Genomic DNA, 18,777 nt, shown 5'->3' on the forward strand with positions numbered 1-18,777 from the left:
CCTTCATTTCGGTAATTAGATACGGTATCCGTGGGAGAGGGCTATATTCAAGCAAAATTGAAATAAGTTAGCTTACTGACACTCGTTTCCAGACATGCTTACAACTCTAATCTTAAAACATCATGGATCGTGAAAAATCCCGACAAAATGGAATATGTATGCTCAATTTATTGGACATTGTCCACATGATGAAAGTCTGGACATAATAACTTTGAACACACAATATTCTGATCAAGAACGCACGAAAAATATATGGGTACTTTTAGCGCCTGAAACGTTATGTCAACCTGAAGCTATGGTTACGTGTGAGCTCATTCTCATACAGACAGCTTCATAGAGGAGGGGTTTGAACTGTTAAACATTGAATCATTCACACAAACTAACTGTGGACTATCATGAGCCACATTTATTAGTTGGTTTTTACTATTAGTTTTCTATCTAAAATATAGTATCCAGAAACTTTATTCGAAGTAAGCAGTACTGATAAGACAAAATATATGAGTCTGAGAAGCTTTAGTTTTTAATTTTATTTGTGCTAGGCATAATTAGTGGATCGTTTAATGCCGTTCACTTTAATGAAATTAATGATATGAATAGGAGTCTGTATAATCGTAGTACTTTGACTTAATGTGAAAATAGTCAGTGATCGTTGCTTTTTTGTGTAGCAGTACTAGGGTGGTTTTATTTAGTGGGGCTGTTGTTATCGGGAGCAACAACCTCTTCATTGTTGTCCTGACTGTCAGAAGAGCCGTCATCTATCTCTAGAGTGACCTCCACTCGACCACTGTTGGGCTTCTCAAATGAAGGGTGGAAGTTACTAAAATTAGAAATAGCAATGGCATGTGTATATAATAATAAATATTTTACGGAGCCGCAAATCACAAATGATCATTAGCATATTTTATAAACAAATATTTTAAAATGTCAAAAGCGCATCGAAGGGACGCCATTGACCCCCAGTGGATTGTTTTTAGGTGCCTTTGTGGGGAAAGTGAAAAGCATTAGTTTTTTCATTCAAAAGAGAACGAATCTGAGGAAAAAAAACATACGTATCCCTCTCTCAAAAAAAAGAAATGTTACGCTACTGTTTTTCAAAATGTCGAGTTACTGATTCAAACGAGGCATCTAGGGGTAGAAGAATCACAGATGTTCTCGAAGCATTTGTTTGATGTAAGTTTTGTAATGCTGGAAAATTATGGCATGACAAGACCCGATTTTCTGGGGAACCATCATTTCTCGACCCAGATTAGTTGACCCTAAGATTTTAGTCACACGGTACTAAACAGCTGACCCATGTTCAGCTATTTGCACAGAACGCACAAACTCGGGAATTTTTCATTGGGCCTGGTATAATTGACTGATAAAAGAAAATACTTCTATTAGAAGCTCAATTACGAATTTTCATAGAATTAATTTTTGCGAGTAGAAAATTTAGTTGCAGAATTTATCAATTCGTGGATTTTACGTTGGTTAACGCGTGTTAATGGCATACTTCACTACACTAAACTGTGGATTATACTCACTCGGCATAAGCTTTGCATTCGATTCGGATTTTCTTGTTAAATCCTTCGGGCAGAAGCTTCACTTTGGCAGCTACTATTGGCTTCCTGTAGTTCTCCCCTCCCTTCCAAGGGAAGTAGTCCCTCTTGATACCCTGCTGGGGGAACACTTTGATCTCATCTATCACAGCCTTGTCCTTGTCTTTCTGAAAATGGGGGAAAAGTCAGAGAATGCCCTGAATTAAAACTGAGATTGAACCAGATGCAAAGCTCGCACGTATCTGCGCGTGGCAGAAATGGTTCCAATAGATTATATTCCAGGATTGATTAATCCTCGAAAGGCTCTTAAGATGTTTTTGGTCTTCTATAAAAAATAGATTTTCAATAAAAAATAGATAAAAAATGCAGGTTTCATCAAATAAGAAATAGAAATCAGCAATGCTCCAGGTTCTATTGCAAGCGTTGTATACAATTAAAACTTTCGTTCTCTGGAGTTGCATACGTTTTCAGATGATCGCAATGTTTCAACCTACAAGAAAAAGAAAAAAAGTCACCTGTCAAAGTTTTGATGATTAAGACTGAAGAAGAAATTATGTGCAAAAATTATTCCGAAAAGGAAATGGTGATAAACCTTGAGGAAACAACTTCCAGAATGAAACACAAAAATCAATATTTTATCCAACTCGACCAATTTTTTCTAGTTTCTATATGGAATTAGTTATCAAATCAGATATACTTTATTGATTTACTATTGTGTATGTGTAACGATGCGTAGGTTAGAACGAGAGCAGAGCAAAGACAACAGTTTATCATAAAATTCAATCTTAAAACGCCAGTTGTCACAGAGAATAACTAACGAATAGTGTTAAAAAAACTAGAGAGCGCGACTAATGAAGCGCCGTTTTCAAAAAATCGATCCTACTTTTTTGCCTGGTTTTTCATTATTATGGAAAATGAAGCACATAGGTCAAAAGACATTGGCGGAAGAGAAAAAAAATCACAGCAGAATTAATGTCTTAGAGTATAAACTCTAGTAAGTAAGTTGTGATCAAAACATGGAGCAGGAAATGATATCTCAAATAAGAGAGCATAGTACAACTCTCGCAGTGTGGGCCAGCTGGCTAAGTAGAGCACACAGGAATGCAATTGATGGCCCGAAAAAAAATGTTCCGAATTTACACTCACCCTAATGGTGTTGACATAGAATCAATTTAACAAGCTAGTAGTGGCTCCAATTTTGTGGGAGATTTTGTCCTTTTTTTGAAGACAAAAATGTCAATGCTTTTTCATTAAGATAGAAACTTCACTCCAAACAGCAAAATATTCTCAAATTGGGAATGAAATTCTTTTGATTGTTAACCCAAGTTTTTTCAAAGAATGCATGCAGCAGACAAATAAAACTGGCCTATAGAAAATTTCGCTAAATTGAACTCTTTCTCAATTGATCATCACCGAGATAAAGTTTCTCGATCAGTTTTAAGGTTCAATATAAAGTTAAAAACTTCTGAGCATATAATTGCAATTATTAATAAGAATGAGATAGGACTTTTAATTTGTTAATTGGGACTAAGAGTTCTGTATTTTATAAGTAATTTAGTAATTTTAGGGTGGTAGGGAGCTAAATCAAACATATTTGTATGCCTAGAAAGAAAAAAAATGGATTTTGTATTGATAAAAGATTCTATTCAGGTTGTTGAAAATATTAATAAAACCCAATAAATGAATTGATTCATTGACTTACTTTTATCAAATAAAACAAAAACTCAAAACTCCAGGCCCTATTTTAAGGTAAAAATTTTCGTCAGCACTTTTTGAGTCAGATGGTACAACCGCATTATTGTTCGAAAAAGGTTACGAACTACTATATTTAAGGTCTTGCTGCATTTTTAAAAAAACCCAAAAACCAAAAATGTAGTTTGACGCCAGAGCAAAACGTGTTTGCATTAATTGATTTGAACACGCTCAAATTTGCCTGAGAAAACAAATTACAATGCAAAAAAAACAAAGGAAAAACGGATTTTGCGTACCACAACTGAAAAAGCCTACAAAAACACAAAACTAAAAACTTTTGCAACAAAATTTAGAACTCGTTAAATAAACCCCTTAAAAATTATTTGATTTATAAGTTACCTTACAGAGAAAGATAAGTTACCTTATCTTTGTTGACAAAATTCATTTTAAGTAAAAACTGTTGTTACATTGAAAAAGATAAATTCGCCAACCTCAACTTCAAGATCAAAACAAGAATTTTGGATCTAGAAACTGTCAAGCCTCACGTGCTGTCAAGTCTTACTTGAATTTTCAAGTGTCCATTTAAAAGTTGAAATAAATTAATTAACAATATGTATTAATTAAATTTCAAAAAGGTTCTGACTCTGAAATTATCTCAACTATTCGTCCTTCGCGATAGTTGAGAAAATGTCAGCAATTTTGAGCTAGAATTATTTCTCAACTCTAGAAAAGTTAGTTCGTGATATCTCACTTTTGTTTTCTTACTTTTGCAGTCGTTGTATTTTTTGCTTTGGTACATATAGTGTTTATTTAGGGATAATTTCGTTCACATTGAATTGCTGCAGCAAAATTCTTCGCTGCTGTCTAAACGGCAAAGAGTACAACGGTAAAATGTCCACTAGACGTTTTACACAATCTGAATGGCTTATCTAATTGCGTCATTCTGTTTCTAGAATCAAGTTGAATACTTAGCTAGTTTATCTTAGTATTCCAATATCTAGTATAAGGTATATAAGTTTGCTTCAGAACAACATTCATGGAGTAACTGAAATTTTACGCAGTAAAGTGCTGGAAAATAAGAACAAACATAGCTGGCAGATTGCCAGAAGATAGCCGCAATAGATTCGTAGATCGGCAGTCTAAAAAAAATTAAAAAAGACAGACCAAAAAAAATCGTCTTTTCATTGAAGGCTGATCTGTTATATTTTGATTAAAAATATGTATAAGTTATTGCTGCCTCTATTAGCTGATCTCAAATAAACTTCATTTGGAGTGACACATACCCATTTGACCATATCGCTTTGAATTAAAGTAAATATAAGTCAATTTCAAAGTGATGAAGTCATTTTTGAGAGTGACGTAAGTCAAGTGTGACCAAAATTTAATCACGCGCATGAACAAAAAAACTCGCTCCACTAAGAGCGAAAAATGACGTCACACATGCAATTCAGTTGAAATTGCATGAACGAATGAACAAAAAGTGGCCGTGACGTCATATGGTCGTAACAAAAATCATGACGTCGAAATAAAAAAAACATAGCAGGACAAGTCCTGACGTACAATTCAAAGAATTTTCATTGACTAAACAGAAAAACTAGACCTAGAATGGACTATGAGTGAATTGAGAAAACCATTTTTAAAAAATCAGATCAAAAAATAAGAAAAAAAAAACAGTAAAAATCAAAGTCAAAGTGAACAAAAAACCACTAGCGAGAAAGCGAATTTTTGTTCAAACACCATTTTCTCACTCTACTTTAAAATTAGAGCGAAAAAATTTCACGCCGCGAAACCACTCGCTTTTTCGCTCCACTTCCTGTTTCGGCGTGACCAAAATCACTACTCCAATTTGACTTCAAAAATCATGAAAATGTTTGAACAGATCTTTATAAAAAAAAGACAGCGCCCCAATACAATTCAAATTCTTTGAATTGTAAAAAACCAAGAGAAGGCCAATAATAGCCCCAGCTATCGCTGTGCGGCTATTAAAAAATATTTTACGGACTTGCACTTATCTAAAGCTAAATTTAAATAAAAAATTGATGCGTTCCTTTGTAGCGGTCTATACTGGCGGGACATTTAATTTTAAAAATGGAAAAATCAAACATCTTACCAAAAATATCAATCTTTAAAAGAAAGCCATAGTTTTTAAGCTTCTGAAAGCAAGACATGATAGACTATAGGGTAAAGTGTACTAACGTATCCTTGGCACACAAATGGCATGAATTCGGCACTGGTATCCATCTCGGCTAACTCCTCGTGTTCTTCCTTCCTTTCAGCACTCAGCTCTGTTGGCACCCACCCAAAAGCCTGCAAACAACAAATACTATTTCATGTATGCCATTCAGCTTTTCATCTCCACCGCAAGCGCCACATGTGAACAGATCACCATTTGGGTATAAATTATATGGGATTCGAAATCTTGAAAGATTCTTCTTAGATGCAGTAGTCATTTCATAAAGGTGTAAAATGTAATTTCCTCGGGGCAATTTAAATGTTGATTGAAATCATAAATTTGAAAACTTGGCAAAACAACAAAAACTGTACTATCGTCAAGAGAAGGCATGTTTTGTTGGCATGCGTTAGGTCTCCTCCAATATACTTCTGGGCCTTCCTTTCGACGAGACAAAAGTCTCTTAGGGACGCATTATTTAATATTTTCCATATTTTTTGTTGCTGTTCTGGTGAAATTCAAAATTCAATTCAAAAGAAGAGGGCTAACATTGTTGACGGTGAAAAACAGACAGGGCTCCCCTTCGTTGTACCCAAAGTCCTCATCTGAATAACACTCTCCTAGATTCATGAGATTGAACAGTTTAATCTTCTCGGGGCCATCGTCATCCTCTTCCTCAGTCTCACCTTCAGCTGTCTCATTTGATTCCTGTCTCTTCACTCTTCGTCTCAGCCTCGTGTCTTCCGGTTCGTCGTCATCGCTGTCGCCTCCTGAAATCGTAATGAAACAGGAGATAAGTTCACTATCGATGACGAAATATTATTCTTACCAATTCAATGATAGACTGGATGGGCAACTATTATAATCATGTGTTTTAAGAAATTTTATATATATATATATATATATATATATATATGCTTTTTAAAAATCGTGATTTATAAATCATGATTTTTAAAAAGCATTTATATATATATATATATATATATATATATATATATATATATATATATATATATATGCTTTTTAAAAATCGTGATTTATAAATCATGATTTTTAAAAAGCATTTATATATATATATATATATATATATATATATAATTTCTTAAAACACATCCACAGATCTCCAGAGCTTGCGTTTATTTCAATTCTTTGTTGCAATACACCATGGCATTATATATTGGTACGATACATTGCCTTTTACTACATTTCAAGAAAATCAAGTTTGTTTGATCACTTGCAGCATCAGGTCACAACTAGTAGTGAATAGGGTTATTTATACGATACCTTCTTCGGGCGAGTCTTCTTCCTCAGCTGCTTCAGAATAGTTCAGCTCAATTGTGATCGCGTCTAGGTAAATGGACCCACCATTGTCTGAGCAGTCACCATCTCCTTCGCATTTTTTGAAGTCAGCAGACATGTCAATGCCGTCGATCGTAGTGTAATCTAAAAGTAAAATCTCAATCTTACAAAACCCCACAAAGTCTTAATGGACGATTCGGTTTCAGATCGCGCCTTAAATGCTAAAAAAGATTTCGCTTTAAACAAAACTTTTAAAATAATTCTGCTATGACCTCCTCCAGGGCCCTTTACAATTTCATTTTCATGTTGTGTATCTATATCACACGTTGCTATGAATACAAAATATAATGTACAGTTGATGGAGGGGGTGAGGGGTTACGGGTATACAACGGTTCATAAAAGAATGGCATTTTTTTCCTTTCAGTATTAGTCAGATTTTAAAATAGCAACCTGGAAAAATTGTGTTAGTTTTCTGATTTCTATGTTCAATCATGTTCAAAAGCCATGCTCGGATCCCTTTAGTTATAATTATACATAATGTTTATTGCTTTCAATTCAGTTGTCCAGATTCTAGAGATTGTCAGATTTTGCAACATGCGGTGCTAGTTCTTAAACCGTTTGACGCGTTTCATACAAGGTTAAATTACTCCGTTTGACGAAGGCAAGATTTTTTCTCAATGAAGTCATGAGATTCACATGACTTATACGTGTGTTTGTGGCGGTATTTCGGCAAAGCATTAAAACAATGTTTTATTAACAATGAATCAACAATCTAAATACGAAATAATTTTAACAAAGAAGAAGTGACCTTTGAAGAATTGCTGGATGCTCTTTACATAGTCACTGCAGCAGTTGTCGGCGTTCTTGTTGAATTCGATGTCTCGTGCCATGTTTGCACCAGTCGGCACAAGAGTCATTCCTGAAAAGATGGAACAATCAGATTAACACTGATAAGTTCACACTGATTAACAATTTAAGTCCAGCTGATATTGAAGCGCTCGATACATTCGATTCAATCATTTTTTAAAATACTCATTAAAGCAGACCCCATTCGGGCTCTTTACACTATTTACAAACTATAAGTGTTTTTTAGACCACTGTTTTGTTCTCAGAGTTATTGTCTTTTTGTTCCAACAATTTTTAAAATGGAGGGAAAACCCGGCTTTCTTTTTCCAGTCAAATTTTCTTTTTTTTTGTTTACGCACCGGAGCGAAAAAAAGAAACACCAATTCATGGCCCTTGGAGGCTTCTTTTTATTCTTATAAAGCTATAAAATTCATCGCAGGGTGAAGAGGGGTGTTGCTTGAAATTTGAAGGAAAAGGAAAAAAAGAATTGAAAGCGGAAGGTGGAATAAATTATTTCAATAATTTATTTGTAATTATAAAATTGTCAATATAATAATATTAAAAACATACCTTTACACATACACATACACACATATATATACATACATACATACATATATATATATATATATATATATATATATATATATATATATATATATATATATATATAAAATTCTGAATTAAAATAAATTCTGAATATAAATATAAACTCTGAATACAAGATACTCAAAAACAAACCAAAACGAAAAATTCGTTCTAACATGTAAAAAACAAATATTTTGACTCCATGTTGAATTAAAAAATTTTTTAAAAAAACAGTCCTTCTTACTTTTCACTGGCTTTTCTCATCCCCTTTGGCTAATACTGAAAAAAGTTACAGATTTGCCATGGAGCCAGAGAAAAAATCGTTACAATACCTGGGACTCAAAAGGAAATTAAGCAAAAGCTAAATATTAATTAAAAGCAAAAAATTGCATTCACGAAGTTGAAACATATTTAGCAACTGACATGCTCCTAATGTACACAACAGCAAACACAATTTTCGAGAGAACGACGAAAAGACAACGACGAAAATTGAAAATCTTCGTTCATAATTTTGATGGTTCTACTGGCCTCTTGGAGAACATACTTGATGTTTAAGTTAGACTCTTTTTTATGGATTAATTCATTAACACAAAAGCCGTTTTTGTTCACTTTCAATCTCTTCGATCTACGAGAAAGATTAATAAAAATTAATGAACTTTATGTTTTTGGTCAATTCCTGCGGGCACTTAACCCAAGAAACAAATAACAGACTTTATTGGAGAAATAATTTTATCGGAAATCTACAGAACTCGACAAACATTGGACGCTTTGAATTATTGAAAACATTTTCAGATTTTTAAAAAAGAAAGTCCTTTCATTCAATTTTACTGTTGATAATTCTCGATGTTTCAACTGACCTTTTAATTTAAGATCTCAATTGGCTTACAGTTCATTGATATGTTTATTCTGAAATCTGAATTGTAGAGCAGTCAATAATTTATCTCTGCTTTCATTCAGAGAAGACTTAAATCTGCATTTTTTTCGGAACAGCAGAAAATCATAACTTTATTGCTAGCCCTACGTATTTTGTTTGGCAGTGTGGATCTATGAGGGTCATTCAAATATAAAACAGGAAAAATGTCAACTTAAGAGATCCAAAAATATTCATATTTCTTAGATTTTTCAATTCTTATCAGACTTCGATTGTTTTCAACCCTTGTGCTCTCGAAATGGACACAATCATTAATAATCCCTCAATTTTTATTCCTTTAGTGCCAGCAATTCAAATAAAAACAAAAAAGAACATATTTAGAGAAGTAGAAAAAAAATTTTTATTACTTTAAAATGATTTCCAGAACTATGTCTTCATTATAACTATGGAATCCATTTGACTGTTAGCTTAATTATGGGAGATTTGTAAAAATATCTAAAATTAATTTCGGAAAAACTGAAGAAAAACTGTTTTTCAACACCACCTCGTTCTTCTCAATCGATTTTTGTTTACTTTGAAACAATCTTCTTCCATCGATCTGAAAATTAATTTAACATGAAACCTCTCTTCGATTTGTAAAGTAAACATTGGAAGGAAGGAAAATCTTTGATTAATTCAAAATTTATTAACTTCAAAATCGTCCGATTGAAGGTCACATGAAGTAAAAAATATTTGAAATAATTTTTTGCCAAGGAACCAAGCTTGCCATAATAATTGACCCCAATTTTCTTTTTCATCTTATACGTTAGCTAAAAGTGTTCAACTAGCGTTTTTTTATAATTGAGGTTTCTGTAAAAAAATTTGCTTTCGTAACAGAAAAATTGATAATCTAATTGAATCATTATCTGGTTGAATTAAATCGACATCGGAATTCCCAATCGGCTTTGTCAAAATAAAGTAAATTGTACTCAAAATTGCTACGAATAAATGCTTCAGTTTGAGTTTTCAAAAACCGATAGTCAAATTTGTGTGTATTGTGGCAATCCTACTCAGGATTCAAGTTTCATAAGTTAGGGAATCATATTACCTTGGTCCTATGGTCTGCAACAAGTTTTTTGTGCTAGAATTCAAGAAATTTTTCATTCTATAGGCTTGATTAGTGACATCAATTGGTTTTAGAAAATAATGAACTGGTTCTGGGTTTCTTTAAATCATGTGATTGATTGCAGAACACTACCAGAGTAAAAAAAAATGTGTTGTTACAAATTTATTATGAAGTATTTGTTTGTTAACGAGAAATTAGTTAGTTTAATGGGATAAAAAGTTTTGCGCGCTTTTACTGAAATTATATACTAAATGACGAATGCTAAAACAATATAGCTAAGAGTAATAAATACATTTGACAAAACAACCCTGAATTTAAAAATAAAATAATTTTAAAGTAGCATCAAAATTTGTCAGTTAACAAAATTTCCTAATTTCTGAGTTATTAAGCTTTTGTGATTCTCCGCTATTTTGATTACGGCAGCTGTAATCAAAATAGCGGAGAACCACAAAAGCTTAATAACTCAGAAATTAGGAAATTTTGTTAACTGACAAATTTTGATGCTACTTTAAAATTATTTAATTTTTAATTTCAGGGTTGTTTTGTCAAATGTATTTATTACTCTTAGCTGTATTGTTTTAGCATTCGTCATTTAGTATATAATTTCAGTAAAAGCGTGCAAAACTTTTTTATCCCATTAAAATTGCTTCTCTTATAGGTTCTTAAGAAATTTTGGTTAACTTTTTTAAATGCTGTGTGACATTTCACATTCAGTTGGACTCCACAATTGCAAGTTTGTCATAATTGGTTCTCATAAATGATTAAAAACTTGTCAGTTAAAAATTTTTTAGTTCAAATAATGAAAAAAAATCTAGTCGATCCATGGGTTTAAATTTTGTCGCTTTTATCGTACGACCCCCCTGTCTGCGAACCAAGTCCTTCTGGCCCATACGTCTGTTAAGTCGAGGGTCGCATCTTGAGATTTAAGGTTTTTTCACATTTCAATGCTTTTTGTATTGGGCTGGATAAGCTGTGTAGACATTATTACGTGTACAATATGATATTACTATGTTCGATTGCTTGTACGAACCTGGTCCCCTATGAGAAATGTAATCCGTGTGGAATGGTCCATCTTCTATCTCTGGGAGGAAAGACACTCTAGTGTAGAGTAGGGCACCCCACCAACACGCCAGCAGACCATAGAAGAAGACGTAGAACACAAAGATCTCACACCAGCTGCCCGCTGTTCGACCACAGAACTCCTACACGTCAATTAACCAAATTCAACCCTCGTCTCCTTTATAACCCTCATTTGCTCTTCATCATTTATCCCCCTCCTCAAGTTACTTTTTTCAACGGTTCAAACATGAGCCCCCCCCCATGCACTCTTTTTCTCCGATATTTGATTTTTATTTTTGCATTTTCCTCTGAAAACTCCGCCTAATTTGACACCTTAACTGTTAGATAATTGTAAAAACAGAAACTATATCAGACAGCGAAAATTATTCAAATTTAAATTGCATTGCCCACACTATTCAGGTTATGTAATTTACTTCATGTGTTTCAAAAGCTGCGTGACAAATAGGTCGTTGTTTTACAAAGTTTGAATCGGTTAAGCTATATTTGAAAGAATGGGTCGGTCATAAAAGAAATTGATAAAGGAAACAAGTGTTATTTTTGGTTCTATCCTTAGTTCGCGGGTTCCAGAGAAACGCGCCGAAGTCCCGCTTGTTCTTGGCAATGGCATTCTGCAAGTTGCTGCAACACCCCATTCTGACTTCTACTAACTTTGGTTAATACAAAACTTGTAAAATTAACCGCGTACAAAAATTGTGAAAAATAAAAGTATAAATAACTAAATCACAGAAACCATTTAAGATGAGAGAAGTTCGAGAATAACTTTTCACGCCGGTCAGTAAGCGTACATTGAAGTTTTAGTTGTTATAATTAAGCAAAAAATATGAACAAAAGTTATGAACTTAGCTGTCTTATAAGTAACGATTTTTAAAATAAATTTTTCTGGATAATAAACGTTTAATGCTAGTATTACTTGTGTAAAATGAATACATGTTCTCGATATTAATATTATGGTTATGATTGCTAGCTATTTTACGTGCATTTTCTCGTGAATTGTTTTTGTTCAATTGGTGCAAATCTTGTCGAGTACTTTCTCATATGCACTATATGTAGAAGCAAAATACGTATTAATATTTGTTTACTTTTTTCTGGAAATCAGCGCTAGAATGTTTACCTGTTACTGTTCTCGAATCAATTCAACTCATTAATAAAGCGATTATTGAATTTTCGTGAAGTCTTTTATTATGAGAGCAGTAATAGAAAAAGGAAGCATGTTTTCTTTATGTCAGTTCACGGACCATAGAAACGTTAGCGCTGAATCAGGACATCTCAAGTGATCAAAGTATCTCAAATTGTATCTTTCGTATGAATACATTCTGATGATGACACTTTTTACTATAAAAAGACTAATTTCGGACAAGCTAAAATATGATTAACCTAAAAATTAATCAGCTAAATATTATGAGCTGAGCAAATCTATCGCTTTGTGTCCATTAGCGCAACCAATAAGACATGAAAAGGAAAAACAGCTTATTAAGAGACATAATTTGCTAACAGGATCTATGTAGGGATGCTCAAATTGTTCACTACTAGCTAGAAATGGTAGTTTGCTAGCATAGAAGTTTGCTCGCTATGCAACTATTAACGTCATTGAATTTTCAAAGAACTTATATTTTTTCAAAATGTTTTTCTAAAGCCACAAGCTTGTGATTAACATTTTATTTTTGGTCTGTTAATCACGAGTGTAAAAGGGCATAAAAAGTGTCTTCAGAAATTCTTTAATAACGTCACGAACTATTAACAATTATTTTTTCGGATATACAAAAAGTACCAGTTTAGAAAAAACAAGGAGGATCGGTAATGTGCGTTTGCATATAATGTTCCGACTCCACTCATCCACAACTTTGGCTCAATTTTCTACCAAATGAGGAAGAAAAATTTTTTTCAAAAACTCAAAATATTTGGTGAAAGATTAAAAAAATTGCTCCCAACTGAAATAAAAAATATTTAATAATAAAGTCCAAATAGAGTCAAACTAAACCTAAAGGTAACAAACTAAAATTTATTTCACAATAAAAACATGACACCAGTCCTTAATAAGACTCGGTACCAAGTAGAAAAAAAAAGAATAAAAACGACAAAGTTAAGTGTTTATAATTTTTGAAAACAAATAATTTTATAATGAAAACCATTACATATCAACTGAAATGTTTAAAGAAGTTTATGGTCATCAGCACTTCCATATGAGATCTGTCATTATTAGGAATAAGCCACACGTCTACAAAAATAAACGACTAACAAAGACGAAAAAATTTCAATCAATTTTTGCGAGAAAACGATGTCGAAGCCCTTAAAACCATAATCAATTCCGTTAAAAACATGTAATCATTTGCACGGTCCTTCAACACGAATAATATGATATGTCACCTCTCAATAAGAGACTGAGCAACAAGAAAAAAAAAGAAAAAGGGCAAAGTGAAAGAATTTTTTATTTTTCTAAAACAAATCATTACCAAGAAAAAAAAATTAACTACAATAGGTTCACTTGTTTCACAAAGAAAGCAATTGATATCTGTGGTTATCCAGAATGAGTCACGCGTCTTATAAAAACGGCAAATACAGACAAAAAAATTTAATTAAATTTTGCGGAAAAAACGGTGTCGCAGCCGTTAAATCAAAAAGCAATGCACAAAAAAATAATCAAGTTAAAATTTTATTTTATTAAGAAACATATTGTGATATTCCAGCTCTAATTATTGCGACTAGGTAACAAGTAGACAAAGAGAACAGGAAAGGCAAGTTAAAAAATACGTCCTTATTTTATTAAGAACATTGGAAAGTCATCAAAAAATCTCCAGCTATCAACTGAAATCAGTAAAATGTTTCCAGAATTTATCGATAGGGAGCCTTTTAAACCGTACATTACACAGATTTTTTCATATGAAAATAGAGAACCCGAGACAAAAATGAATAATTCCATGGAATTCTGTTAGACGACTGTGTCGAACCCGTTTAAACCAATATCTAATCATTGAAAAATTGATAAGCTCAACTGTGCCTCTTCTCTAAAAACGAATATCGTGATACCAGACGTGTCACTAGCGGGGTAAAAATGAAACCCACACAGATGGGAAGATGTCCAAAATTGAAAAATATTTTGTGGAAACTTGTAGCATGAAAGCCGAAAAACCATTACTTAAAACCTAAAACTGCAGAAAAATCATTACAATCCATTATAGAGACAATGCAATCTGTCTGTGCTGACCCTAAGCCACGAGTTGACCGAAATTGAAGACCAAAAATGAAGTGGCCAAGCTCAATAATCCATTATTTTAAAACAAGTATTCCTAGAAGTCAAAGCGTCAATAGGATTTCGACGAAAAAATTAGATAGTTTTACTTGAAACTCCTCAGGAAACCTAAAAGAATTTTCATTAGTAGACCTTGATCTGAATTATTCTGGTCTGTAATTAACATAAAACAACGCAAAAATTGTTTTTTTAAAAAAAGACAGCGACTGATTACAATCCGAAATACTTTTGGACTGTAGAAAACAACGATTAGACCAAAACTAACCTATTTCATTCCCTTCGTTTATTAGGGACACTTAATTTTTCCAACTATTATGGAGATTGAAAATTTGAACAAACAAATAACTGAAGCTTTTTGGAAAATTATTGAGTTAGCGAAAAACCGGCAAAATTTGAATTCAGGAACACTCTCAAGGGAACACAAGTAAAACTAGCCCCTTTGGAGCTAACGAAGATTACGTCAGCAAATTTTAGGTATGTTAATCCGGCAAAATTGAACAATGGTGCCAAAGAAGCGTATTTCGTGCCACTTTTGATTGAAAAAGGTTTGAATCATGAAATATTTGGCAAATATTTTTGCCAAAAATGGGATCAAACAGTTCAACAAGATTCTTCTAACTTCAGAGATAAAACCAACAACACAATCGTAAGCAATTGTAACATATGTTTCAGCAAAATTGGCAAAGAAATTGCGTGAAAATACAGAAAAAATGGCAAGAAAAAGAACATCAGTTACCTGTTCACTAAATTTTAAACCTCGATAACTCCAAGACGAATTTCAAAAAAAATTTTCAAAGCTTGACGGGCTTTATAAAGATACCACTCACAACCCTCTACGATGAATATAACGATCGTCCAAAATTGACTAAACAAAAAAAAGAAACCATTTAAGTATGTAGTTCCATTCTCCACTAAAGTGGGTCGGAACAATAAACACTAAGAAATTCTCATTTCCAATCATTTGAGCGCTTAGACTAAAATTATTTCAAGAACCAACAGATTCATCCCAATTAATATCAAAAGTACTGACGATAGTTTAGCCAACCTTTTGATTTAGCAAAAAAACTAAAAAAAAATGAGTTTTTTCTTTAAAAAGAACTGATGAGTAAATCTAAAATCTCGTGTCCATGCCCAACTGAGCCGCTGAAAATGGCAGCAGCCATCAACAACCAATTAACTGGGTGACAACATCGACAGGCTCGAGGGTGTGACGTTAAAGTGCAATGCATTAGGCACAGGAGCAACTGATTCAAGATAAGTTCTTTTTAAGCTTAAACTTTAGTTGCCTCGATCAGAGAGACGAAATTAATGAAGAGAAAATTGTACAACAGGAGGCCAAACTCAACCCTCACGTTAGAAACATAGATAGAATCAGAACGACACAGAGAAGACAAATTGACGGAGTACCATACAAAAAATTAAGAAAGCTAACAACTCCAAATTGTACATTTTCGCCAACCCGAACCTGGGACTTTCGAGATCAAGCACATTCAAGGACACTCGAAAGTGGAGTGTCATGGGGATCGGCACTAGTGAGAAGAAAAGAAAAAACTTTCTCTCAAAGTCAAAATACTAACACAAAATTTCCAGTGCACCTCTTCAATTTTGGAGCAGATTCAACTGCTACAAGGCCAAATCCAACAAAATTAACCGTCCCTAACTAAAAGGAGAGAAAGACACACTTTTGGGAGAAGACACCCCAAATTCCGCGAAAGACTACTCCCAGACATACTATGACCATTGAACAAAATACTTCCTAAGACAACCACAAAAAACTCAAGTAAATACCACAAGTAATTACAAAGTTACAATTTATGCAGCACAATCTGAAAAACACGGTGAGAACAACATAGATTGGTATAAGAGCAAAATAACACCACTAGCCATCAAAAAAAGCCGAACTACTCCAATAATTTCAGATCAAAAGCAATACCGAGAAGACCTGAGGTTAAGGAAAGACCACCACGACGAACCATCACAGTGGTACTGAAAAAGATCTCGGGACACCGAAAAAGATCTCCGACACTCCCGCTCCAAATCTCGTGAAGCTCAGCTAGCCGCACCAAAAGGCGAAACAATACCAACAACAGATGACAGGAAAAGAAAAATAACCCTACAGACGGCAACAACACGGCAAACATGGACCCGAGCATCTCAGATATCGGACAAGAACGTTCAACCCAAAACCAAGAAAAAACGCCAAAGAGAACTCGTACCCGAAAATGACAACACGGAGACAACCCCGCAGACCTCACGGAAGTAGTCGATCCCTGGAGATATTTACGAAGAAGGTAAAGATGACAACACAGGGGAACGAGAAACTCCACTCGAGTAGCAAAATTTCATAAGAGAGATAGCTGTAAAACTCTACCCAGGTGACCCCGAACCTTACAAAACGGACACATGGACAACAAAAATAATAGATAAGTTTCTACACAATCAGTCCACAGTCAAACATGGAAATAAAATTGAATGAGAATTCCCGAAAAATTTCTCTATACGAACCCAAATATGAAGCATGGCGTTATGACAGAACTATGTCTTGACTTTTCGCACATGCAAAGGGTATATAGAGAGATGTTTTTTGATCTTCTTTTCATTCCTTAATTCAAAATCACCATCTTGATTTACCAATCAGATCTTTCCTGTAAATCTCTAAATACTATTGTAGAATATAACTTATGGGCCCAGCAGTTTTCCAAGTCAAATTTAATTTGTAAAACAAATAATTGTTGTTGACTCTCATAAACCTTTTCGTTTAGTTTTTTTTCAAAAGTGTATTGTCTGCTCAAATTACATGGATCAACAGACAATGAAGCTGCCGACATACTCAGGAAAAGCGCAGACCTTTCCAATCTGGTGCACAAGATTTGTGGCAATGATGCAGACAAACGGGATCAACAAAGCACTACTGGGGACAGAGGAGTAACCCAATGCACCTATATCACTGGCCAGTGGGACAAACAATGAGAATAAGAGTCTCACGGTGCTGAAGGCTGCATATAGAAGAAAGATGCAGAATCAAGGGAAAAAATGGGAGGTGACAGCTGGCACTAACTCTAGATGTAGCAAGCTTCATGGTGATGAAACACGATTGTGGGAAATGACAGCAATGGAGATGGAGCGAAGTCAAAAACTTTTGCGAGAGATCTCAGTGTGGGCCCAGACAGTGGTGACGTTGGTGGCAGAGCTGGCTGAAGAGCAGTTCGAAGAATCTGAGGATCTGGACAGCAGTTTAAGAGCTTATTCAACGCCTTGCTTCTCAATGGCCTGCATAAAAGCTATAGTTTTTTTAAAAGGAAGGATTCAACATGGCCACAAACATCAAGGAGTTAAAAAAGGCGATAAAAATTCCACGAGAGCACAGAAGAGACAAGGGACAAAGTGGTTCAGTAGCCCTAGCAGTAAAGCGTTATTTCAAGAAGGGACTTAAGAAACGAAACTGCGTTGTGTGTTAGATCCTTAGAGATTTTGCCATGGACAGCACGAAATAGCACAATGCAGCCATTGTGTTGAAAAGGTTCACCTAAACAGGGCATACAGGAGAGAGATGGAGCAAGACGCAGTCAGTGGCGAAGGATCCAGACGACGAGTACTAAGAGGCTCTTACCCAGTGGAAGACAGAAGGCATGCTAGTGGAAAATGGGTTGGACAGACCAGAAAATGACAAACATTCACACGTTCCTGAACTCTTGGTCCATTCAATCAGTGGTCAGGAATCCCAACGTAGAGGGTTCTAGAGTAAAGCGCAATGGCTATGATCAGGACACTCTAAAGCAGGGGGAATTCAAATGCGAACAAGAATTTTTATGTGTACCTGACATTTTTTCAAGCCTCTTATGAGTCCCGAGATGCGCAGATTACAGAAAAACAACAGCTGCCCCAAACTCCAGAAGGGAACTCGGGCAAAACTCATTGAAGAAAATAATTTGTCTTACCCTGCCGTTCTAGGGTTCAAGTTGAGTTCCAACAGTGTGAAACTTTACAGTGCAAGGAAAAGGTACCGACTATTGGGTCATTTAAAACAAGCTTATGTGCTCAGGAATGTACCAAAGACAGCGGAGAAAGTCGAAGACATGTGGAATTTGTGTGCAGTTTTTTTTCGCGTTATTAAGTCTTACTATGACTGAAACATTAAAGGGAGAGTCGCTTTTGTTAAATTATCTCGCATTTTAAATACCATGTTTAGAAAACCGTTGTAAAAACTTGAGACAACAGTCTAAGAGAGCTTATTCAACGCCTTGCTTCTCAATGGCCTGCAAGAAAAGCCATAGTTTTTTAAAAGTAAGGATTCAACCTGGCCACAAACATCAAACATACCCGGCAGATTGCCGGAAAATA

The 18,777-nt window shown here is 34.4% G+C and overlaps 1 protein-coding gene across 1 annotated transcript; it reads right to left on the bottom strand.

The window, feature by feature from the left end:
* Nucleotides 1–446: 446 nt before the first annotated feature.
* LOC142350254 (sodium/potassium-transporting ATPase subunit beta-1-like) lies at nucleotides 447–12,062 on the bottom strand. The gene is made up of 8 exons (XM_075402032.1): nucleotides 11,736–12,062; nucleotides 11,140–11,309; nucleotides 7,508–7,618; nucleotides 6,685–6,843; nucleotides 5,950–6,170; nucleotides 5,427–5,537; nucleotides 1,524–1,705; nucleotides 447–817 (listed from the first exon to the last, which is right to left on the bottom strand). The coding sequence occupies exons 1-8, from the start codon at nucleotides 11,819–11,821 to the stop codon at nucleotides 682–684; spliced, it is 1,176 nt and encodes a 391-aa protein (XP_075258147.1). The 5' UTR covers nucleotides 11,822–12,062; the 3' UTR covers nucleotides 447–681.
* Nucleotides 12,063–18,777: the final 6,715 nt, after the last annotated feature.

Source organism: Convolutriloba macropyga, chromosome 1 (assembly GCF_964194025.1).
Source record: "Convolutriloba macropyga chromosome 1, txConMacr16.3, whole genome shotgun sequence".
Lineage (NCBI taxonomy): Eukaryota > Metazoa > Xenacoelomorpha > Acoela > Convolutidae > Convolutriloba > Convolutriloba macropyga.